Source organism: Epinephelus fuscoguttatus, linkage group LG19, assembly GCF_011397635.1.
Source record: "Epinephelus fuscoguttatus linkage group LG19, E.fuscoguttatus.final_Chr_v1".
Classification (NCBI taxonomy): Eukaryota; Metazoa; Chordata; class Actinopteri; order Perciformes; family Serranidae; genus Epinephelus; species Epinephelus fuscoguttatus.
Window position 1 is genome coordinate 2,776,273 of NC_064770.1, and position 25,793 is coordinate 2,802,065.

General features: G+C 43.0%; 1 protein-coding gene across 1 annotated transcript; it reads left to right on the forward strand.

The window, feature by feature from the left end:
• Nucleotides 1-834: 834 nt before the first annotated feature.
• Nucleotides 835-25,252, forward strand: LOC125878866 (caseinolytic mitochondrial matrix peptidase proteolytic subunit). Its single transcript, XM_049560331.1, has 7 exons — nucleotides 835-947; nucleotides 2,340-2,441; nucleotides 4,201-4,272; nucleotides 4,351-4,447; nucleotides 15,395-15,582; nucleotides 15,691-15,796; nucleotides 24,600-25,252. The coding sequence occupies exons 1-7, from the start codon at nucleotides 936-938 to the stop codon at nucleotides 24,824-24,826; spliced, it is 804 nt and encodes a 267-aa protein (XP_049416288.1). The 5' UTR covers nucleotides 835-935; the 3' UTR covers nucleotides 24,827-25,252.
• Nucleotides 25,253-25,793: the final 541 nt, after the last annotated feature.

Below are 25,793 nucleotides of genomic sequence, written 5' to 3' on the forward strand. Positions count from 1 at the left end.
CCAAAACTCAAAAAATGTTCACTCAACATAGAAAAAATATGTCGAGCTCACAAAGTACGAGTTTTTGTGTCAAGAGTACATAAAGCTTTTATGACATTTTAACAATGCTGGGTATTTGTGCAGACTTTACATTAACATTTTGTGTCATGGATGGATTGGGGTTTACAGTGTTTGACTTGTAACACAATATTAGGGAGGGCCCATTATGTGTGGTAGCCTATGTGACAAGCCGTGCGTTTATGTCTCGAACAATTTTATATGCCCTGGGACAGGGGTCTGCAACCTTTGCCATTAAAAGGGCCATTTTTTTTACCAAAAGTAATTTGAAAAAATCTGTGTGGAGCCGCAAAACATGTTTGAGCCTTACAATCAAGGTAAATAGCCTATTAAGTCTAAATTAGCATATACTTATGGTCTAAATAAGCATTTGTTAATATGTTTTACCACAAGGTGGCCACTGTACAGGGCACTATTAATAATTATCTGGTACTTACATTTTGCAGAGCTGGCAGTGAGAGCAAACAAATCTGTCCATACACTACTACATTCTCTATTTTATTCAATTTACTTTTTTGGATTTGGCATCCATAGCTAACCAGCCACTGCCATCGAGGTTCAGCAACATTTGGATTCATAGAATGAATTTCCATAGAATTCTTTCCTCAAAGGCTCAAGGAGCCACTGGACAGGGGCTAAAGAGCCACATGTGGCTCCGGAGCCACAGGATGCCTACCCCTGGACTGGGAGGAAGTTCAGTGGAAACACGACGGGAATTTAACCTACAGTATACCTGTAAGTCACCGTCCTTTAGAGGGCGCTAATGAAGTCGGTCGGAGACCGAGTGCCCCGAAGAAGAAGAAATCGGTTCCGGCGTAAGTGTGGGTCAAACTGAGCAGAGCAGAGCAGAGGGGCAGAAAAAACTTGAAGTCTTCAACATGCTATTACGAGTGAGTACATGCAGCAGTTTCAGGGAACCCTCCCGTTAGCGTGGTGTGTACCAGACACTTGGGTCAAAGAAACCGGTGGTCAAATTCCCGTTAACGTTACAGTTGTCATTACAGCTTGTCGTGTTGATCATGTTAGCTAAGTGATGGTAGCAGCTTGTGTAAGGTTGACCATATGATCTTCTAACACTTTCCCAAAACACAAGCCCGTGGTTGTTTCTCAAAGTCAATGAGCCTTCCTTGGGAGGACGGGTCCGGATCCTTAGCATCCTTCAAATTCGGCGGTAAATTGAGGATCCTTCCTTGACTTAGAGAAACAACCCGTGTCTTTTTACAGTCGCTGAAAACAGCTGAGCCTGGTGCCGATGTCACCAGTCATCATAGTCAAAGTGTGTCACAGTGTAACTTTCAGAGGAAACAGACTGAAAGGCTACTATTTGAGTTTAAACATTGATAAGCTCAGCAAAGATAAGCAAATTTTTTACTAATTACTAATTGTTACACACAGAAATTAGTCTGTGTCATGCAGAGTGGATGGAGAGAATAGATAACGGCCTGATTTATCCAAGTGTAACACAATGATGTAACGCATCACTGAAATGATTTTCACCAACCCAACCTCAAGAAGAGACTTGCTGTGATCAAGTAAAAGTACAAAATATTGCTGCAAGGCATTTTTATGCTTAGTTAAGTTTAAGATGGACTCAAGTTGTCTATAAAACCCCTGAAAATAGTGAAAACAAGAGTACGCCGTCTTTTTCTATGTTACATCTTAACACATGTAGTTATGTTGGGAAAATATATTATAGAATATCAAAGTCTTGACTATTAAACCTTACATTAGGCCAGTCTCTCAGTAATTAATTTTTTCCTCAAATACCATTTTGTGCAGCTGAAAACTTTGTCAACTCCATAAGGCTCAAAAAACATCATAGTATTATAATATATTAAGGAAAAGTTGAATGATTTTTGTTGAAGTAAATACAAGATTATTTAATTAGCTGTATAATCAAGAAGTTATGAACTTCTGGAAAAAATCAGAGATGATGTCTTTGTAACCAAATTGACCAATTGTTAAACAAAATAACATTAAAGCCCAGTTTTTCTCTGTCAGGATTCAACAGGCAATCAATTAAAATAAATAAATGTTTCACCCAAAAAAATTGAAAAACCTTTTCTTTCTTTCTTTTTTTTTGTTTGGACATGAGTTGTCCAAGTTCTCAAAAATGGGTGATTTAAATTATTTGTATTCTTTTTCGTGTATATTGTTTCTATTTATTTATACATTTTTACTATTGTTACTATTTATTCCTGTGTCTTACATGGAATATCTGCCATAATTGTTGACAGAACTGTAGAAACCATTGTGTGTTTTCTGCATGTCTGTGTCCTCAGAGGGCATTACACATTGGAGGCTTGACCCTGAAATGCAGCAGGTCCATCCATCATAGTGCTTTTTGGAGGAGTCCTCTTATACCCATAGTTGTGGAGCAGACGGTGAGTGACTTTAATTTCTAATGACTAATGACCAATGACATGACTTCTCTGTGCAGATAAAAAAAAAGAGCAGCCTCACTCTATAGACATGGTTCAATAAAGCCCTGAAGAGCACTGATGGGATTTTTGCATTATGCTGGTCTGAGTTGGATTTGGGCTCTGGTGTTCAGGAAGGGATAAGATCTACTTTTTGTTTTGTTTTTTTTTTTTGTTTTTTTTTTGCTTGGAACAAACAGAAGGAGTGTGTAGTAGTGAAAAAAATGGAGGAAAGAGCACTACCCACCGTGGTATCGTGTCCTCACACTGGAAAGAGAACAAATGCTTGGATCCCAAGACTTTCAGTATGCAGAATAAAAACTGCTGGATTCTTTATGGGCACTATAATCCCACAACACAATCAATCCTGAATCCTGAGTGGTTGTAAAATAGCTTGATAAAGATTTTTGATTAAATAAAAGTAACATAAACTAAGCTAAACTGGCCTTCAGTTTGCAGATGGTACTAAGGCTCACTCCAAATAATGCTGCAACTTGGTTTTGCGGAACACCACCTTGAAGTTGCCCTATCGTACGGGCCCTATGCAGATTAGTCAAACATGACACCAACTGACCACTGTAGCAGGGCAAATGCTCACAGGTGCTGACACTGATCTGTCAACAGTCAAACATTTGAAATGAGGGCAATCTAAATGTAGTTACTGTTTGCAGTACAAAGTCTTCAGAAGCCACTTTTCAAAGACTTGAAGTCTTTGTTGACATGTGTGTCATCTTTGGACCCTAATATTTAAAGCAGGTTGAAATCATTTCATGAATAATTGAATGCAGTGGCAGGGTCAAAACTTTCAGGCATTCTTGCACAATAGGCCTGTTTCCACTGAAGAAGTTCCTGGTACTATTTGGGGGGCAGGAACTACTACAGGAACGTCCTCTCGCTCGGCCTTCTCAACCGCCGTGTCTCCACTGAGAAAGCGGAGTAGGAGGAAGGTTCCTATAAAGTTACCGGGCTCTGGATGTGATGTAATCATTGCGCAACCATTTTGACCATGGCGACGTAGGGGAGTAGGGACGCTGTTAGCCGTTAGCGGTGTCTGTAATAACTCCAGTCACGGCCTGTGAAAAAAATATTTTTTCCAGCAGATGTCTTAGTTACAACATGATTGAGCTAACTGGAGTAGTTTCATGTCGTATCCGACAACGGGAGGCTTTTAACAGATGACGTCCTGATGTTAGCTTTGCTGCTGCTGTTAGCTGATGCTTTCTAGACATCGTGATTTACCAAAACTGAATAAATACCACACATATAGCAACACAAAACTGCTTTGCTAGCTCAATCATGTTGTAGCTAAGATATCCGCTGGACAAAATATTTTTTTCACGGACCGTGACTGGAGTTATTACAGACACCGCTAATCTACGATAACCATGTTGTTATTTACAAAACGTCATATCCCGCCTTGAGTATATCCAATCAGCACCAAGTAACCCCCAAGCCCCAGCCAGGAGTTTCTCGGGGCCGTTCTGAGTACCTACTCCGAGGCAGGGACTTGTTTAGCCCCTGTAAAAGTTCTGGAACTCTGTCCTTCGGGGGTGGTTCCTGTGGTGGAAACGCGCACCAACGGCCGCGGCCCCGTAAAATTACCCCAAAGTTCCTGCAGTGGAAACGGGCCTAATGCATTTTTTTGGCTCTTCACAACACTAGATAGAATAGTTGTGTTGGTGTTAAATGAGTTCAAAAATTCTGCCATTTCGTTTTTTTCCAGGGGAGAGGAGAAAGAGCATATGACATCTATTCTCGCCTCCTGAGAGAGAGAATCATCTGTGTAATGGGTCCTGTAAGTGTCTCCTTGGATGTAATCAAGAGTGAACCTTTTTTTAGACATGTTTTCAAAGTATTTTCTATTTTCAATCAGATTGATGACACTGTAGCCAGTCTGGTTATCGCCCAGCTGCTCTTCCTACAGTCAGAAAGCAACAACAAACCCATCCACATGTACATCAACAGTCCAGGTAAGACGAAGCTCTCTGATGGTCTCTGGTACCCTCATACCCTTTTGCCATTGTCACACTTGGCTGCGCCGAGTAAAGCCATGCCGCAGCGATTTGTGTTTCCATTGTCAGTTTAGATGTGCCGTGCCACAACAAGCCGCACTGAGGATGGACCCTCTATGGAGTAGGTCCAAAAGCAGGGCCGTCGACCACAGCCAACCACTGATGATCCTGCCTCTCTCCCTCAAACAAGCATGTGTGTTGCGAGACTCCACTCCACTCACCTCTGTCTGCTGGAGACCAGAGAGAAAGGCTTTTTTAAAAGTCTCTAGCCCTTTTTAAACAAGAATTGTGCAAATTTGCAGGAAAGCCCAATCAGTCTTTTTTCAGCATTGGCAGTATAAAAACAAAATCGGGGAGTGCAGCAAAATGCTGCCTACCTACAGAATGCACCTTTTTCGGGGCAATGGGGGGCGTGAGTGAGTAACAAAACATGTAGCTCAGCATGTGATGTAAACAGCCTTGCTCCGAGGGAAGCTGCAGCTGGTCAGTCCTTCGGTGATTCTCTCGTAAGTTGGCTCGTCCTTCACCACCGTTAATGGCCTCTTCATTTGCGAGAACAAGGAGGGCGCGCTATTCCTTGTCTCCCCAGTTGCTCATCTTTACAGTGTCTGTCAGGTTTGCGTTTCCCTCTTGCTACTAGCTGCTCATTCCTGCTATCAGCTCTTTCCTGTTTATCCACCGCCAGTGGCTCGCACGTGCAGCGTCATCAACAGCTCCTCTCACAAGTCATCAACAGCCCCTCACGTGGCAGAAGGGCGCCTTTTTCTTTTTAAAACCATAAAGGTTCCGCCAATGTGTCTACCCTACAAGGCGGAAAATTGGGCACCTCGGATCAACTCGCCAATCCAGCTCTGTGTGTCTAAACGCTTGCAGCTTGCCGGCAAAACAGCCCAACATTCGCCGAAAATCTGGCAGTGTAAAAGGGGCTTCTGTGTTTTCGGCTCTCAGAACTTTTGGAGCTTCTTACTGAATCTCTGTGGTTTGGTATTTAGTTTCTCTCCTGCATCCTGTTTTCACTTCATGTTTGCTATCGGCCGTATTAAAAGTTTTGTGAAGTTGCTGCTTGTAAACTCAACATTTCCATATTTTGGTGCTTCGCAATAAAAGCTTTTACATAACAAAATAATGGAGAACTTGACTGATGTCACAATGACTTCAGATTGTTAGCTGGAGGCAAAACACGACTTGCCACCACAGGGCATGGGAGTCTAAAAATGTCATCTTATTGTGTTATTGGGTGCCATAATAGAAGGCGTCATAGCTCAAAACTTAAATTTAAGCACATACCAGCCGCCACTGCCTATCAACAAAAACAGACAAGACAGTCTGGGTTGAATCCAATAAGACAAAAGGACTGGACGGAGGCAGTCATCTGAAATGCTCACATGTGCACACTCTTAATATCAGGTTAAGGAAAAAGTATTCACTATTACAGGGATGACTAACGTTATGTGTATTAAGGGTTATCATGTCCAACTAATCAGAAGTTGGGGAGGTATTAAGAGGAATATTGGATGTCTCCAAACGCTAACTTTTTAGCACATTAGCTAACATTAGAAAGCAAAACATACTGGAGGAAATCGTTGTGTTGTCCTCCTTTGTAAGACTAGCATAGTAATCATCCACAAAGCCAGCCTTCCCACCTTCAGCAATCCTGTCAAATCATCCATCCACTGAGTGAGAGCATATGGGTCAGCCAGTCTGGTCACGTTGGTCAGTGTTTACTTATTCAAGTAACACTTGTGGTTCGCTCGGCAGTCTGCTGCTCCATCTCTCTAGATGGAGTGCTGAGAGTACTCTGCCACTCCGAGACTGTGGTGCTTTGGATAACTGAACAGTACATTGTGTCAGTTTTACAAATTTACTAACGTCCAGTTCGTGCCAGAGTGCTCTCCGGCACTTGGAATGAGTATCCCTGAATGCACCACTTTTGTCATCTTCCTCCACTGTCTGAAACAAGCCAACAGAACTTACTGGCTAGTGCTAGCTAATGTCTGTGGAGAAGAAAAGAAATGTGTTATAACTGAATTAGCAGAACTTTAACAGCTTTTCTTTAATTAAGGCAAATCTAATAATACAGCAGGGAGGAAGAGTAAAAGCACAAACAGCCACAGTGAGATGTTAGATTTAGAGTTGCAGACAACAGGCTCTAACTGCACCTCTACAAACAGCTCACCTCCAACAGGTAAACTTCTTTTACCTGCCCTGCTGTGGAAAAACACATGCAGCAAAAACAAGAAGGGATTTTAGCCATGGATCAGCACTCTACTTTGAAACATCATCACTCGAGACAAGCCGTCATCAGTTAGGGACACACCTTCAAGAAGGTAGCCCTATTTTTATGGAAATGCAGGACTCCAGACTAACTTTTTTTGGTAGGAGCACTGTAGCCCCTAACTGAAAAATTTTAGGAGCACAAGCAGAAAATGTAGGGGCTAACCTTAAATCGTCCTGCAACACAGTTATTCACATTTTTGGCCATTTTAACTGTATCATAAACTATATGTAATCTACTGTATATTAAAGTTGGACTGTTTTAAGTCCAAACATCATGAAGTAATTAGCAACACAGAGACTTGTCGGTAGGATGTGAGGATTCTTAAAAGAATATCTGTACAGATGTGAAGCCCTGACTATATCTGACTGATCTTTAATGAAAGCTGTTGTATTGTATTTTTTTCCTCTGAAAATATTAACCTTACAGTCAAGACACAATTTAGCCTCTGTGGTTGAGGGAACAGGTCTGCTCTGCAGCAGCAAACTGATATGATGCTGATTTACAGGACAATTCATGTAAAACGGAGGTTGAACCATGAACATAAATTACATATCGCCTGCAAAGCATTTTAATACATGAATCTATCCTAATCAAAATAATTGGAGACTGAGAACAAACTGATATGGGAGTTTGGATTCATTTGGATTTAGCCCAAATGTCCAGACTTCACCGCACTTGCAGACTCGTCGACTTTGCAGGCACATTCCCAGAAACTATGGGAGTGCTGAGGGCTCCAAATCCACAATTCAGCCAGTCCACAAGCGGCCTCAAGTGGACTTTCTGCAGACTTCCAGAGAGTCCGCTTGGGCAGTAGACTTCAGCAGAATCAGACACTGATTTATTAACCCACAATTCATTGCAATACAGACGTGATGATGTGGGTTTTTCAATTGCAGAAAAAACCTTATGAATGTGTAAAATAGTTATTGATAGTTAGGCCTGTTAAAATTTTACTTGAATTGTGTCAGCCAGAAATAATATTCGACCACATCATGACACAGAAATATGTATAAATCTAGGCCGTAGAGGGACTGAATATGCATTTTATTATTGCGGCCTTTCAGACTGAGCAGTTTATTAGGCGAAAAAAAATTGGCCGAAAAACAACAAAAGAAGGTTTCTCATTTAAGTAAATACCCAATTTATTGATATATATTCCTGTACTTATTTATAAAGATTTCTATTTTTGAACACGTGTCACCTGTTATATAAAGATGTATTAATGCATCCTTGTTTAGTCACAAAAAAAGGCTATACATGGGATTTATAACTCGTTATCAGCAATAGGGCTGCCACGACAAATCGATGACTAATCGATTATTAAAATAATCGTTGACTATTTTAGTAGTCGACTACTCGGTTTGAGTCATTTTTCATAGAAAAGTACTATAAAAGTACCCCAAAATACTCTTACTGCAGCTTCTTAGTTTCAGATATTGGCAGCTTTACACGCTCTCCCGTGACAGTGAACTAAAACCCTTTTGCCTGAGTATGAAACAAGACATTAGATGACGTAATTTTGGGGTTTGGGCGAGACAGACCGACATTTTTCAACATTTGAACACATTTTTCAATGAAATGATTTGTCGACTAATCGAAGAAATAATCGACAGATTAGTCAACAATGAATATAATCGTTAGTGGCAGCCCTAATCAGCAACAGATAAGTAGGCACTGTTCATCAACTTATATGACATATATAAATATGACAGCAGCAATAGTTGAACCTTTCCACGGCAACGAGTCAAGCAGTCTCAAAGGCTGTCGCCTGCAGTCTCTGCCGTCACAGACTTTAAATGATGACAGTAAACACATCACACTACGTACAGCTGACGTCCGCGAGGGCTCAGTCTGCAAGTCCAGAGGGTGGACGTTTGGATTCAGCCTCCGACTTGATTGCAGCTCGTTGTCACCATCTCCTGCTGCAGCTGCCTGCTCTCGTACACTTTGCAGGCGAGGCGCATTTTATCTCTAGCGAGCTTACTGATGAGAGTAGATGACGTGATCCTCGCAGTTAACTATTCACTCACTTTCAGACTTTCCCCCTTCTCACACACATTAGCCTACACCAGCCTTACAACATGAAAAAAAATGCCCGCAAATTTGCAATCTGTGGTGGGCTCTGATGGTCTCTGATACTTTAGGATGATGAGTGATGGTCTCCAGTGGCCTCTGATAGTCTCTGACGGTCTCTGATGGCCTCTGATGGTCCCTGGTGGTCTCTGATAGCCTCTGATACTCTGGTGATCTCAGATGGTCTCTGATAGGCTCCCATGGCATCTTATGGCTTGTGGTTGCCTCTGATGATCGCTGGTGGCCTCTGATAGTCTTTAATGGTCTGGTGGTCTCTAATTGCCTCTGATGGTCCCTGGTGGTCTCTGATAGTGTGTGACAGTCTGTGATACTATGATGATCTCTAATGGTCTCTGATATTCTCCGATGGCATCTTATGGCCTGAGGTTGCGTCTGATGGTCTCTGGTGGTCTTTGATAGTCTCTAGTGTTGTCTTAAGAACTCTGTTGGTCTCTGATACCCTTTGATGATCTGTGATGGTCTCTGATGGCCTCTGGTCATCTCAAATGGCCTCTGGTGGTGTCTGGTGGTCTTGCATGCTCTCTAATGTCTCTGATAGCCTCTGATTACCTCTGGTGGTCTCTGATGTCCTCTTGATATCTTCTGGTGATCTGTGATTGTCTTTGATAGTCTCTGATTGTAACTGGTAGCTTGTGATGGACTCTGATGGTCTCTGATACTCTTTGATGAACTGTGATGGTTCTGTTGGTCTCTGATGACCTCTATTGGTCTCTGATACTCTCTAATGTCCCTGATAGCCTCTGATGGTTTCTCAACTCAACTTTATTTATAGAGCACTTTAAAAACATCCACAGCTGAAACAAAGTGCTGTACAAAAATAAAAACATAAGACGAACAATAAAAACAATAAAACAGTAAAACGAGCAGAGTCTCACGCTGGGTTAAAAACCAAGGAGTAAAAATGGGTTTTAAGACTGGTTTTAAAAACGGACAGTGAGGGGGGCAGTCTAATGTGGAGAGGTAAATCGTTCCACAATCTGGGAGCCGCTACAGAAAAGGCTCTGTCCCCTCTGAGCTTCTGAGCTTAGACCTCGGTACATCCAGGAGCAGCTGATCAGCTGACCTGAGGCACCGAGCAGTAGCGTAGGGATGAAGCAGCTCAGAGAGGTAAGGCGGGGCGAGACCATTTAAAGATTTAAAAACTAATAAAAGAATCTTAAAACGAACTCTAAAGTGCACAGGCAGCCAGTGGAGGGAGGCCAGAATGAGCGTAATGTGTGCCCTCTTACGTGCTCCAGTTAAGAGCCGGGCAGCAGCGTTCTGAACCAACTGAAGACGTGCGAGGGAAGACTGGCTGACTCCAAAATAAAGTGCGTTACAGTAATCCAGCCGGGATGTGTTGAAGGCATGGATTACTATTTCAAAGTGCTGTTGTGCAAGAAAAGGCTTCGCTTTTGCCAGCTACCTAAGGTGAAAGAAGCTGGACTTAACTACTGCACTAATTTGACGCTCTAATTTAAAATCACTGTCCATCTTAAAACCCAAGTTAGAAACTGTTGGCTTCACATATAGTGCCATATAGAGCCATTTGGACCAAACACCATCACCTCTGTTTTCTTTTCATTGAAATTTGACAAAGTTTAAGGCCATCCAGGCTTTAATGTCATCAAGACATGACAGAAAGGGTTGTAGGGAGAAAGCATCTCTCTTCTTCAGCGGCACATAAGGGGAACCTGATGGCTTGATATGGCCAACCACATCCTCTGAAAATGACAAAGTCACAAGCTCAAATTTATCAAGCACAGCCGGGCAAGGGACAGAGACAGAGGGGTCAGAGGCAGGAGCTGAAATGAGAGCCCTTGTGTTAACAACCTTGTCAATGAAAGAGTGCAGGAAGTTATTGCACAGCTCAGGGGATGCTTCCAAGCAGACAGACTGTGGGGCATTTAAAACAGAGTCAGTGGTTTTGAGTAACACATGAGGGTTATGGCTATTTGACACAATGAAGTTTGACAAGTATTCTCTTTTGGCTTCTTTAACAGTGTTCTGATAACAATGTCAACAGTCCTTTAAGATTTAGATTGAAACATGCAGCTTGTCCTTCTTCCACCTGCATTCAGCTTTGCGGCACTCCTGTCAAGCTGCACGAGTTCCTGGTTCAGTGACGAGTTCTGTCACTGAACCAGGGTTCGGGTTTCACTTTAGGCTGCGTTGTTTTTAATGGAGCCACAGAGTCCAGAATGGTTCGGCAGGAGGAGTGGAATCAGGAGCTGAGCTCCTCCATGTGAGCGGGCATTCAGTCAGAGGGGACACAGAGCTGGTTGAATGCAGCAGAGAACTGACCAGCAGTGGAAGGGTTAAAAGTCTGACAGCACTGAGCAGGAGCGCAAGATTTAACTGCAGTACAAGAGAAGCCAGCTTCAAACAATACGGGCATATGATCAGAAACAACATTTTCACAGATCACCAAGTTAAACACAGACAAACCATGAGAAAGAACGAGATCTAATGTATGACCATGTTCGGGTGTGGGGCCAGACACACACTGCACCAAATTAAAAGAGTCAGTAAGCCTTCACCAACGGCTTATCAGGACAGCACACATGAATATTAAAATCCCCAAGAAAAAGCACACGATCGTAGTTTGGCATGATTTCAGCCAGAAAATCCAAAAAGTCTTTCACAAAGTCCTTATTGTACTTGGGGGGCCGGTAGATGACAGCGCACATCACCGGGTCAGAGCGACCCACCTCAAATAAAGTCGCTTCGAAGCTGGAGAAGGAAAATGACACAGCGCACTGCTTACATTTAAAGTCAATTTTATAAACAGTCGCCGTTCCTCCTCCATGGCCTGACGTCCGCTGGGAGTTAAAATAAGAACAACCAGCCCGTAAAAGTTCGACAAGAGCGCTGCACTCACCAGCACCGATCCAAGTCTCTGTCACACAGAGAAAATCCAGGCCACGGGAGCTGAAGAAATCTCTCAGGATAAAAGTTTTGTTTGCCAGTGATCTGGCATTCAGGGAGCCCGGAGCAGTGTCTTCAGGTTCCGGAGATTCACCCTGATTCTGAGAGAGCCGGGGAGAGCAGGGGCGGCGGGGCCGGAATCCCTCAACCAGACCGGTGACAGGTACCAGGCAGGCATCGATCGGGTCCAGGAAACGCCAGGGCACAGCGAAGGGAAGGGATAATCCATGTTCTGACCGGGAAATGGACAAAGATCGTGCCAGGCAGACCTTCAGCTTCACCAGCCAACCGCCGCGTTTACCGCAGCGACGGAGACGCTTCTGCCAGGGAGGTAGAGCCGAGGCCCAGTAAAGGTGAGTCGGGATTTCCAACAGGAGTGGGGGCAGAGTTTTCTGTCTACTGTGATCAAATACACCTAGATCTCTGACATTATGTCTCAGATCTAAGAGGGATTGGCAATCATACACCGGCAGAAACTTGATCTGTACAGTGCCAAGGATTAAAAACAACAAAAATGCCAGCCAAAGTGGGAGCAGCAGACGGCCAGCCATACACACAGGCAACACCATGGTTTCTGTTGGTGTGAAATCATCGCTGATGGTGTCTGCTGTCCTTTGATTGCCTCTGATGGTCTCTGATGGCTTCTGATACTCTGTGGTGATCTGTGATGGTCTCTGATAGTCCCTGATGGTCCATGATGACGTCTTATGGTCTCTGATACTCTCCAATGTCTCTGAAGTCCTATGATTGTCTCTGGTGGTATGTGATTGTCTCTGATGGTCTCTGCTAACCTCTGATGGTCTCTGGTGGCTTCTGATGTCATCTGATGTCTCCTGATGGTCTCTGATGGCCTCTGGTGGTCTCTGATAGCCTCTGATGGTCTCTGGTGGTGAGTGATCATCTCTGACGGCATCTGATGGCCTCTGATGGCTTGTGATACTCTCTGGAGATCTATGTTGGTCTCTGATAGTCTCAGATGGTATCTGATGGCTTCTGATGGTCTCTGATTTCCTCTGATGGCCTCTGATCATCTTTGATGGTCTTGGATACCCTTTGATAATCTGTGATGGTCTCTGATAGCCTCTGATGGTCTCTGGTGGTCTCTGATGGCCTTTGATATTCTCCGGTGATCTGTGATCGTCTTTGATAGTCCCTGATTGTAACTGGTGGCTTCTGATGACCTCTGATGGTCTCTGATACTCTGTGTCTGAAAGCCTATGTGTCGTCATCTCTGATACTCTTTAATAGTCCTTTGATAGTCTCTGGTGGTGTGTCGTCGTCTCTGATACTCTTTAATAGTCCTTTGATAGTCCCTGATCATAACTGGTGGCTTCTGATGGCCTCTGATGGTCTCTGGTGTCCTTTGATGGCCTCTGATTGTCTCTGATGGTCTCTGATTTCCTCTGATCTCTGATTTCCTCTGATGGTCTCTGATGGCCTCTGGTCGTCTTTGATGATCTCTGATACTCTTTGATGATCTGTGATGGTCTCTGATGGCCTCTGATCATCTCAAATGGTCTCTAATGCTCTTTAATGTCCTCTGATGTCATCTGATGGTTTCTAATGGCCTCTGGTGGTCTGTGATGGCCTATGACATTTTCTGGTGATCTCTGATCGTCACTGATAGTCTCTGATCATATCTGGTGGCTTCTAATGGCTTCTGATGGTCTCAGCTGGTTTCTCGTGGTCTCTTGTGGCCTGTGTTAGGATCTAATGGCATCTGATCGTCTCCTGTAGTCTCTCATGGTCTCTTATAGTCTCTGATAACCTCTGATAGTCTCTGATGGTTTCTGTTGTTTTCCTATGGTGTCTGATGATCTCTGATGTCCTCTGATGATCTCTGATGGTCTCTGGTGGTCTCTGATGGCCTTTGATGGTCTCTGATATTCCCTGATGGTCTCTGATGGCATCTGAAGCTCTTAGATTCATGTGCATGTCAAAATTTGTACAGGTGAAAATAGATTAAGAGAAGAGTTATTTCAAATATAGATTTAGGTGGTTATCTGTCCCCCTTACACACTTTTTGTTTCACTTTTTTGCATTGAAATGAAAAATCTCATATTTTGTACTGCCATCTATTCTTTTCAGTCAAAAAACAATGCCTGAAAAATGATAAAGCTCATTTTTCCTTTTAAATTGTCTTATATGTTTTTGTTTTTCCTGTACATTACATGCTACAACTTTTACATTGAAGCTTTTCTGTTTTCCATTTTTGGAATTTTAATTTCATTTTTCATTTTTGAATGCAATTATAACATCATAATTTACTTTTTTACTTTCTTCTTCTATTTAACACTTCATTATGGCCTAATTATACTAATTTGTACGATATAGTAATAGTTAATAGACCAGTTTGTCTTTCAATTTCCTTATTGATCTTGATATTGAGTTTTGAATAAATCCAAACATGAGCCTTTAAAGGGCCAGTGTGTAATATTTGGCCTGGTTTATTATCAAATCTGAATCTGAATCTGAATATTCTACCATTACCATTAATATGTTTATATAAGTGTACAATCGCTATAAAATAAAATTCGTTTGGTTTTCGTAGCCTTATAAATATGCTTATATATATATATATATATATATACACATATATATATATGTATATGTGTATATATATATATATATGTATATGTGTATATATATATATATATATATATAGCAAGGGCCTTGCTTTAGAGAGGTCGCCATCTTGCGCCGCCATGTATGTACGGCAGACCGAGCGGACAATCCAGCCAGCCAGAAAACGCGTTTCGCGTGTATAAATAAACCAACGAAGACAGCGGAAGGAAGGAAGAAGGAGGAGGAAACAGCAGAGTGTGTTAGTAGTTCGTAGATGGAGAGTAGTGAAAAGTTTTTTTAGTTATAAAGTTTGCAAATGGACCACACTTACCACGCAACAGCAAAATGTGAGCGGAGGATTCAACCTCTCTTCTCGCCCGCTCAGCATCTAAGTTCCTCATCTGTATGCTCTGGCTCAAACAGGTATGGCTCTGGGTCTGTGTCTGCTACAAGAAACTCTTCAAAATCGCGTTCAAAGTCGTCCATTGCAGCTACTATAGTCCGGAGATATTGCTAGGCTAAATAAACAGCTGAACTCTCTTTACAGGCTACGCTGTCAGTCAGTGTGCGGGCTGGAGATTGGTGGAGCAGAGAGGGGAGGGGGTCCCCGCTAGGTATTGTAACAAGTATGTGTGTATGAAGTCTGTGCGTTACGCTAGAAGAGTCAGCGTTTGGGACGGAGTCTTTTAGCCCCTGGAGTGTTACCGGAGTTTTTGGAGTGCTCAAATAAACTGGCGTTTTTCCCGAACGCTACTCTGGTCTCCTGCTCAAGAGGGATTCATTACAATATCGTAACATGGTTTAGATTTCTAAATAAACATTCACCTCGTCGCTAGATAGACCTACTCCTGAAAAACTCTTGTCTGCGCAAGGCTTTTTGTCACTACGAGGCCACCATCATTTACCTGATGGGAGGGGTGAGCGAGTGAGCCCTGCAATCTAGAATTTGACCACTGATGTCACTGTTTTCAACGGTTTTCATCCCATTTTACACAGTGGCCCTTTAAAATGGAAATTCAAGCCTTTAAATTCATGCCATTTCTTTTGCCTCCTTTCCTCAGGTGGTGTGGTGACAGCAGGCCTGGCCATTTATGACACCATGCAGTATATCCTCAATCCTATTTCCACCTGGTGTGTTGGCCAGGCAGCCAGTATGGGCAGCTTGCTTCTGGCAGCAGGAACATCGGGCATGAGGCATTCACTTCCCAATGCCCGCATCATGGTCCACCAGCCTTCAGGAGGTGCCAGGGTAAGCTGTTCTCTTCACGTCCTTTGATTCTGTGATCTGAAATCCAACCTGTAAAAGTGATCATTTCACTGAAAGAGGAAAATCATAACGAGAGCGCTTTGTGTCCAGGGTCAAGCCACAGACATCGCCATCCAGGCTGAGGAGATCTTGAAACTGAAGAGACAGATCAATAACATTTATGCCAAACACACAGGACAGCTGCTTGAAACCATCGGTAGGTTCCACTCATGTTAGTCATAGACAGGTGCTTAAGTGGGATTACTAGTTCACTGTGTCACAATAGGAGGTTACTCACAGTACACACTAGAGCTGGGCGATAAATCGATTTTATCGATTAAATCGAATTTGCAGTTTAGGCCGATTTGTTTAAATGAAAATCGAGTTTCTATTTAGAATCTGCCACCACCACTCCGCGCCAGGCTCCCGTAGTTCAGAGTGGGCTCACCCCTCCCCCCCGCGCGCTTGATACACAAACATGGCAGCGAGCGGGGAAGAACTCCTTCTCAAGAAAGGGAACAAGTTCTTCAGCGCTTTTGTGTGCTCACCTGTGTGTGTGTGTGTGTGTGTGTGTGTGTGTGTGTGTGTGTGTGCGCGCACGCGCGCATCAGGGCCAAACTCCACCGTGCGACACAGAGAGCAGAGGAGGATTTTAGACGCACACCGTGTAGGGCCAGAAATGACATGCCGTTGTGTAAATAAGATAAATAAGTGTTACCAACGCCAAGCCGGCAGACCCCCGAACCGTAGTAAAGGGACCTCCGAAGACCATTAGCTCCTTTAGCTTGTGTTAGCTTGTTGTGGCAACAACACACAAACAACGGGACTTCGTCTGTGTTAAAGAACGGCACTTTATTTTCAGCACTGCAGGGATGATGCACAGCTTCTCTCATCAGTGTCTAACTTTTACATAGAGGGAAATAACTCAAAAACAGCATGCAGAACTGCGTAGGCTTCTTCACTGTGGCTGCTCGATGTAAACAACAGAGCTAAACAACAGAGCACATGCCTCACTTTCTTCCTGGGGCGCATCCGTCTGACGTCACACACCACACCCGGCGCACTAACGTCTCATACCTCCTACATCAACTACACACATACACAACTCCACACACACAAGCCACACACATCAGCCTGTAACATAAGGCTATTTAGTTTGTTTAATAAAAGGACAAGGTATAGACCTATTCTAAAGGAAAGGTAACCTTCAACTTCTGTTGTGATCCAGTATGATGGTAGGGGAAACACTGCCGTATGATAAGAAAAGGGTCCGGTGGAAAGCGATCACAGATGCAGTCGCAGTGTATATTGCAAGAGATATGGTGCCCATATATAGGCTACCGTGGAAAAGTTGGGGTTTATTCACCTACTGAAAGCTTTGGACCCCAGGTATGTGCTACCAGGCCGCAAATATATTTTTTTTTTAACTAGGAGGGGAAAAAAAATCGATTTAAATCATGAATCAGATTTTTTGTGAAAAACTCGGAGATTTTTTTTTAGGCCATATCGCCCAGCCCTAGTACACACTCTACACTAGTGATGAGGGTTGGTGAGGGTTTTTTTCAAAACCTGCACCAACTGATATTAGAGCCAATATGCTCTACTTAATCCACAAATAGATGCGGTAAGCAATGATCCGCTGTGAGGGTCCAATGTCCGTGGCGGACATTTGAAAGCGAGTAGATGACAAACAGTACAGTAAACTTGTAGATAACTCAAATATATGTAATAATTTAGGTGGAAAATGCTTTAACATTTCATGCAGCCCACATGCAGCCTCTCGGCTCAGCAAATGGTAAACAACCCCGCTGGCTTCTCTACGTGTCGCTTCCGTACGCAGTCAGTGGAGCCCAAATGAATACGCCGCGACACTACACTGATGTGACACTTTGCAGCTGGTGGAGTCCGGCCGTAATGATGCGATTATTCGAAAAATTGTCGAATAGTTGCCATGATTTTTGAATGGTGAGATCTGATGCAAGAGGAATTTGTGGTAAAATGTCGATTGCTATTTATTAACACTAGAACTGCCAATGGATCATTTTTACCCCCCTGTCATTTTGAAATGCTTATAACTTTGTCACAATAAAACTCTCATCTCTCTGCGAAATGCAAGCTAGTTTTGACAGACAGACAGAAAGAAAGACAGACAGACAGAAAAGAGGAAAGGAGAGGGATTTGGATCGTGTAGCCTAATTATGAACCGGAGAAAGTGGATGAATGTCGAACAAGCTCTGGCGATGCTTCAGGACAGAAGTGACAGAGAATGAGATGGGGGAGAGGTGATTGAGGGAGAGATGGATGGGGGGAGACACAACGGTGGAAATGAGAGAAGAAGAACTGGATGAGGGACAGACCGATGATCCGTCCTTTTCACCAGGCGAGGAGGAGTCATCTGAAGATGAGGTAGACTCACAAGTCAGTCTTTAGACGCTTTGCTTAGCTAAAGACTGATGTCTTTCTCCCTGATTTTGTGTTTAGATGGGTGGATACAATTTCAGAGTTTAAAAAAAACTCCCTACATTGCAGAACCAATAGTAAAACTGCAGGGCGGTCTTTTGGTGGCTCGCTGAACTCTTGTGCTCGTAAACATAGTCCAACTGCGTTAAAAGTTTTAAACAAAGTCACTGTAAGTACTTCATTTCCACAATCTTGTGTACTGAGCACACGTTTTATAAAACGGAGTTAAATCTCTCGGCATCCATTTTCAAGCTTTCTGTGTGTTTGTTTCCTTGCGGACGAGAAAAGGGGGAGCGCACATTTCCGGGAAGACATGTCCTTTTTAAAAAATGCAAGAGGCGTTGCTTTGTTGCCAGTGTCCTGACAAATAGACCTACCGCTCAGAATGACCTACCAACACGATGTGCGCATGTGCAGAGCGGGAAAAAAAATTCCAGAGGACATGCCCAAAACTTTAAACTATCCGGGATCTTCGCAGGTAGGAAATATCCATCAGAATGAACTATTGCCTCTTTAAATGTGATTATAAGTAGAGTAGCTCATTCTGTCAGATAGGAAATATCTATCAGAACGGACTACTACCTCTATAAATGTGGTTATAAGTAGAGCAGCTCATTCTGTCAGGTAGGAAATAGTCTTGCCACCAGACAATCAGAGATCTCTGGCTTCTGATAGTCTGGGGACACTCCTTTCTAAAGTGTAACGCCTCTTACATTTTTTAAAAGGACACGCTCTCCCGGAAATGTGCGCTCCCCCTTTTCTTGTCCGCAAGGAAACAAACACACAGAGAGCTTGAAAATGGATGCCGAGAGATTTAACTCTGTTTTATCAAACGTGTGCTCAGTCCACAAGATTGTGGAAATGAAGGACTTACAGCGACTTGAGCCATGTTGTACCGCTACACGTGTTTCTTGTCGGACTATGTTTACGAGCACAAGAGTTCTGCGAGCCACCAAAGGACCGCCCTGCATATTTACTATTGGTTGGTTCAGAATGGACTATTACCTAAGTGCGACATTTGTCTCTGATGGGCACATCATGTCTGAAATCTGTTCCTGCAAATGGAAAAGAAACTTACATTTGCTTGAAGTCCTACCCGACAGAATGAGCTACCATATTTTTAACTACATTTATAGAGGTAATAGTCCATTCTGATAGATATTTCCTACCTGACAGAATGAGCTACTCTACTTATAATTACATTTATAGAGGTAATAGTCCATTCTGATGGATATTTCCTACCTGACAGAATGAGCTACCATATTTTTAATTACATTTATAGAGGTAATAGTCCATTCTGATAGATATTTCCTCCCTGACAGAATGAGCTAATCTACTTACAATCACATTTATAGAGATAACAGGCTGAAATTGGCATTTCATCCTCACATGCAGCCGCAACGATGGTCAAGCTGCACGTAGCCTGCAGAGTTTTAACTGAAAAGGAGCGTGGTACTTTCACTAACGCGACATAATGTGGTCCTGTTTATCTTGGAAGGTGAGAGAGCTCAAACACATAATTAGCATTAGCATGAACCTTTTCATTCCCTCTGAATGGGTGAGTGTTTCCATCTGAAAAGGTTTCCCAGTCACTCAGATCATTACACTAAGTGGGCTATACGAACTTTTGATGCAAACATTCATCACATCGTCACTGTCGATGTTTGAACTACCACATAAAAATGACCTCTGGAGGATTTTCAAACAAAACAAAATATAGACATATACAAAGGAAATCCTGCTTAATCATCACCTATGGGCTTCTACTCATGTGTGGTGGTGACTCTGTTTGCAGAGCTCCTGCCCTTTATTTTGATGTTTTTGTGAGCTCGGACCGCTTCTTGGCGGAGATTTCCCCAGCCAATGAGAGAGCGCAGGTGCCATGCCCGAGCGTGTCCGAGCGTGCACCAGCGCGAGCCTTGCCTGAACCACTTCTGTGAAGCCTTCTTCCGTACTTCCGGGCTCCATACACCCGGGAGAGTTGAGCCTGATAGGAGGGGCCAAATTTGAATGTGTGTTTACAAACAGCAACTGGAAAATCCTCCAGACCCTACCTTTAATTAATATAAATGTAATTTTGAAATTTAAGTCTCTTAATGAGCAACTTTTTCGAAATGATTTAAGTAATTATTTTCAGGCACAAGTTATTTTCAGATTGTTCTCATTATTCTGAGAGACTAACTCAATATTTCCAGATAGGGGAGACCTGGGCCAATTGTAACATTTTAGTTTTTCCTTAATAACTAATGTTTTTATAACACTGATGCTGCAGCAGATAAAGGTGGTCATTTTAATAAGTTAAATACTGCTGGGTGGCTTATTGTAACCTGTAACAATATAACCTAGCAACAAATGTATATTATTGTACAAAAGTTCTTTAAGATAAAAGTAGTGCAATAAAAGTGTAATTTGGCTGGAAGTTGGCTGGCATCCGGAAGGCTGTCAGATGGCATGGGAAATTTGAAGTGGCTGCATCTGTATATGATCTCGGGTGCACAACACAGCTTGCCCCAAACAAGAATTGAAAGACTCTTAGCTGGCTACAAAAAGTGTTTTGAAGCTGTGATACTTGTCAAAGGGGGCGCTACTAAGTACTGACTATGCAGGTAGCCCAAACTTTTGCTTGTCACTTTAGATCCCCTAAAAATAATTTTTTTTAGAATATTTAAGAAATGTGTCATCATTAACATTTTTGCCTTTTGGAAATCAGGTAATCTTTTACTAGGTTTGCTGTTCACAATTAATCAAATTATGACTGGAGGTACCCAAACTTTTTCATGCAACTGTATATGTTTGTGTATGATTTTTTTTTTTCATTGATATCATTTTCTGTTTTTAATTGTGCTTTGGCAACACATGTCAAATGTCATGCTAGTAAAGTCTATTGAAGTTTGTGTTTGGTAGATTATTTCTTTGTTGTAACAATGCTTCTTGGCAATGAATCTTATACCCTTGGGAATGCCTGTTTATTTCCCTTTTAAATGGTGCCACGTTTGTATGGAACATGCATTTGGGGATGTCCATGAAAAATTCGCCAAATCTTCTCTGCCAATGCCAAACAGCTTTTTTTGCTGTTGCTATTGACTCTTGTTTTGAGCCTTTGGTACCCCCATGTGCCTGATTGGCACCTGATTGTCAGCACCTGTGAGCATCGACCCTGCTACAGTGGTCAGTTGGTGTCTGCTCCAAGAATCAGCATGCCACGTTTGACTGATCTGGATAGAGCCCGTGCAATAGGGAAACTTCAAGCTGCTGTTCCGCAATGTGAGCCCTAGTAGCATCTGCAACCTGAAGGCCAAGTTCCATATAACGGGGGATGTCAGAGACAGTCCGCGAAATAGGCATCCCAAGAAGACGGCAGCCCAAGAAGGCCTTTTCCTCATCCTGTCAGCACTTAGGAACTGTACGCAGTCTTCTACAGATTTGCAGTCAAAGTTTGCAGGAAGATATGGCCGACTGCTCTCTGCCCAGACAATCCAGAACAGACTGCAGGCAGCCAATCACTGGTCTCACAGGGCTGCCAGAAGGCCTGCCATGACTGCCCTTCACTGTCAGGCCCGTTTGCACTAGTTTCGGCAACACATGCACTGGAACCTGAACAACTGGAGGAACGTTTACAGCGATAAGTCAAGATTCTGCCCATGGCAGTTGGATCGTAGGGTCAGAGTGTGGAGAAGACACGGAAAACGCTTTGCAGATTGCTGCACCGGTAGAGCAGCATCTTTTGGTAGAGGCAGTGTGATGGTGTGGGGCGGCATCTCCCTCACTGGAAAAAAGAGGCTTGTCATCATTGGAGGCAATCTCAATGCAGAGAGAATCCCATATCTCCACAGTCTGGGACCGAATTCTATCCTCCAAGATGACAACGCTCGCCCCCAAAGAGCACGGTTTATCAGAGACCACCTCCAGAATTTGGGAGTGGAGAGGATGGAATGGCCTGCCAGCAGTTCTGACCTTAATGCCATTGAACACTTGTGGGATCAGCTTGGGCGTGCTGTTCGCGCCAGAGTGACCAACACAACCATGGGATTCCATCCCACAGCAGTGTGTGACCAGGCTGGTGACCAGCATGAGGAGGAGGTGCCAAGCTGTTGTGGCTTTGCATGGTTCTTCCACATGCTACTGAGGCTCCTCTTTGTTTAATGAATAAATTGTTAAATTGCCAATATGTCTTGTTTCTTTAGACTTCAATCATCCAATCCACCAAATAACACCAAACAAGAGTCAACAGCAAAAAAAAAGCTGTTTGGCATTGGCAGAGATTTGGCAAATTTTTCATGGCCGCAACCCACATACTCAGCTCTGCTGCTCATCCCACAAATGCATGTTCCTTAAAAATGTGGCACCATTTGAAAGAGAAATAAACAGGCATTTCCAATGGTATAAGATTTATTGCCAAGAAGCGTTGTTACAACAAAGAAATAATCTACCAAACACAAGTTTCCTTACTTTTTGTGCCTAGTTTAGAATTGAATTGTATTGAGAGAGACGGAGAGTTGATTTTTAAAATACTTCATTCAGTAACACCTTTACAGTTCAAACATTGTTTTGCTAAATTGAGCTGTAAGGTGTAAGGTGAAAACACGCCACCACAGTGTTCAATAACACCTACCTGAAAAAACTATTAAATAGAAAATCATTTCCTACCACAGAACATATTGCATCCTTATAGCACCACTGTTGACAGAACCATTCATGTTTTTCACTTATTTGTAAAAGGTAAAGTTTTCCTAGGCTCCAGCCAAAGAGATGAAAACAAGAAGCGCTTCCTGACCTGGCCTCTGCTCTATTCTGTTCTTGCCACTGCAGTAGATAGACAGTTTGGCTTCTCCTACTGTCAGGTTTGTTAGTTACTACTTAAAGGCATCAGCTTTTTTGTAGCCAAACCCTGAATAAAAGCAGCTTCAGACCACCTCTCACAAAACTGTGCAACAACATTCTCCAGAACATCAAACAACATACAGTCTTTCGCATTAATGAAAACAGCGAAAACATATCTCTACTTGTACTACACAGAATGGACAATCATGTAAAACTTTAGGGTTTATTGCAGGGAAAAAACATTTACAGCAATGGCACTGTGTAAAATCCTCCACTTCAAATTATAAGTCCTTTCTTTTAAAACTGGTGTGTACAAAACCCTCCATGTTGGTTTTATGACCCTTTTCCACTGCAGGAACTTTTATCATTTACCCAGGATTTTGAAAAACCTTTGCCCGTTTCCACCAAAGTTTCCCGGGGAAAAAACTTTCCCTCAACCCAGAAGTTTCCCTGAAAAAAGTACCTAGTAGGGGGTAGGACTTCAGATTATCCGGAATTCTTGAGGGGTGGGGCTGTGTGCTGAAGAACGCTGATTGGTGGAACACACACTTGCAGCGTTCCGCACTTATGTGTCAGTGCGGCTGCAAACTTTTTTTTTTTTTTTTTTTCATTTCTACAAGCTTCACTTCGTTTGTGTTTTGCTTAAGGATGGGTACCAAAACCCGGTACTAAATTAGCCCCGGGGCTTAATTATAAGACTGCAGTATTGATAAGTGCTAACGGTATCAGTTCTTTTGTGCCGGCGTTGATCTCCTTCACATACACACACATACCCACACACACGCCAACACAACACGTTAACCGGTGAACAGCAGAGGGGCTAACGGCAGCTACACTCGTTACTGTTAGTGAAATTAACCCTTAGTGAGTAAGAAGCCAGTACTTTATCAATACATGTGTTCAGCAAGCATGAATATGTAAACATGTAGACAGCGATATTCAGTTTGCACCGTCCACAGTGTCTCATCCAACGACACTAATGTTATGTCTTACACACGGATTTAGACAGCACGCCAGTTCAGCTGATAGCTGCCATTTGAGCTTATTAGTAACAATTTGCTGTCTGTATGTAGACTAACTTAGTTTGACACGTATCTTAAAATACTTTTAAACTTAGCTGCTGGCTGAGACACACAGCCCCTCCTCTCTCTACCAGCACTAATGTGACCATGTTACCAGCCAATAAGCTGGTGGAGCTAGATATAGGGCACTCGCCGAATCATCTACGTCATCAGCCTGATTTGAATACATTTTCTGGAACTTTGAGGTGTGGTGGAAACACAAACCACACAGATTACCAGGAATTCTTTTACCCAGGTACATAAATTCCTGGAAACAAAAGTTCCTGGAAATATTGGTGGAAAAGAGGCAAATGTCTACACCCAGCCTATGTTGGCTCTCATGTCTAGTTTGACTCTGTTGGGCATTTGAACACATTTATACACCGCTTTTCTTTTAACTTTGTACAAGTCCAGATATTTAAGGTCCATTTCATTTGATAAAAATCACCCTCATCTGGTGTTTTTACTGTAGTCCTACAGCATTTTCACCTTTCCCTCTGTCAGTCTCTCAGTCCACCTTATTAAAATGATCCTGTTGAATAGAGCTCTGCTCCCAAGTGGCCAGAAAAACTTCAACAACAATGGCTCTAATAGAGATGCTGCTCAGTAGATTCTATGTAAATGTGATGTACATTAGCCAGCTGCTACTCATTTCTCTCTGCCCCTCCCGCCTTTTAGAGAGTGTGATGGAAAGGGATCGCTACATGAGCCCCATGGAGGCACAGGATTTTGGTCTCATCGATCGGGTCCTGGTCCACCCGCCCCAGGCAGGCCAGGATGAGCCTGAGCTGGTGCAGAAAGAGCCAGCAGTGCCAGCCAGTCCCTCTCCACAGCCGGAGTCTGCAGCCCCTGAGCAGGTCCACCCTAGGACAACCCCCCCCTCTTCATACAAACCTGAGCCATGAATCACCACAGAGTTTGCATTTCCCTTTCTACGCCCTAACCAACACATGAGCAGACACAATGTACAGTGATCAGACAGTGTCTTCATATGAAGTGAATCTTCCCTTTTTTAATTACTTTTCAGGTGTTGATTCCTGTGTTCTATGAAATCAAAGTCAAAGAACTAATGGCTGAAAAGATGTCAGGTCTTTTTGACTTAACACACAAGTTGTGTGGACTAGTATTTCAGCTGAGTTGTATTTGCAGAATGAAACCCCAGCGAGATAAAATGCTCTATGGTAGACAGGGTTTTTCAGGGGAGGGGAAGCTGTTAAGACCATGGAGCCATTTTGTTCTGTTGCTGCAGAGATGTTCACTGAAGAGTGGAGAGGACCTGTCTGACCTGTATTTGTTACTAATAAATGCAACGTTTTTGACCACACGTACAACATGGACTGCTTGTTCTTGATCCATAATTGTCTCAAAATGTATTTGAGATCATCCACAGTACCCGAAGAAGCCTGTTTTCTTTGATCATCAAAGTGGCAATAAAGAAATACAGGTTTTAAGGCCCTGACACACCAAGTCGACAGTTGGCCGTTGGCGATTGTCTGTCGCCCTAGTCAACCAGTGTGTCCTGCACCGTTGCGCCTCGGCGGCACCTGTCTGCTTGTTTTTTTGGTCAGTTCGCATGTTGAATTGGCGTTGGCACAGCAGAGTCCATCAGTGAATAAAATCACTCTGGCAGTTCAGCTTAGCGTATGAGAATATGAACTTAAGTGAGGGAAGTAAACAAAGAGCTAAAGTCAAGAGGGAGTGAGACCAAAACAGACTTGTTACATAAGGTATGATTATATTTCTTTATCCATTGAGCTCTTATATCTTTATCCATATATCTTTATTCTCTCAATCCATTATATCTTTATCAATTGAGCTCTTATCTCTTACATGAGCCCCTCTATCTGTTACTGGTCACTGCACACGGTAAAT

What these genes read in the sequence shown, in the direction of transcription:
- LOC125878866 (XM_049560331.1), top strand. An exon ending in AGCCTTCAGGAGGTGCCAGG is followed by an intron (nt 15,583 to 15,690) that starts GTAAGCTGTTCT and finishes CTTTGTGTCCAG; the next exon opens with GGTCAAGCCACAGACATCGC. An exon ending in ACAGCTGCTTGAAACCATCG is followed by an intron (nt 15,797 to 24,599) that starts GTAGGTTCCACT and finishes CCCGCCTTTTAG; the next exon opens with AGAGTGTGATGGAAAGGGAT.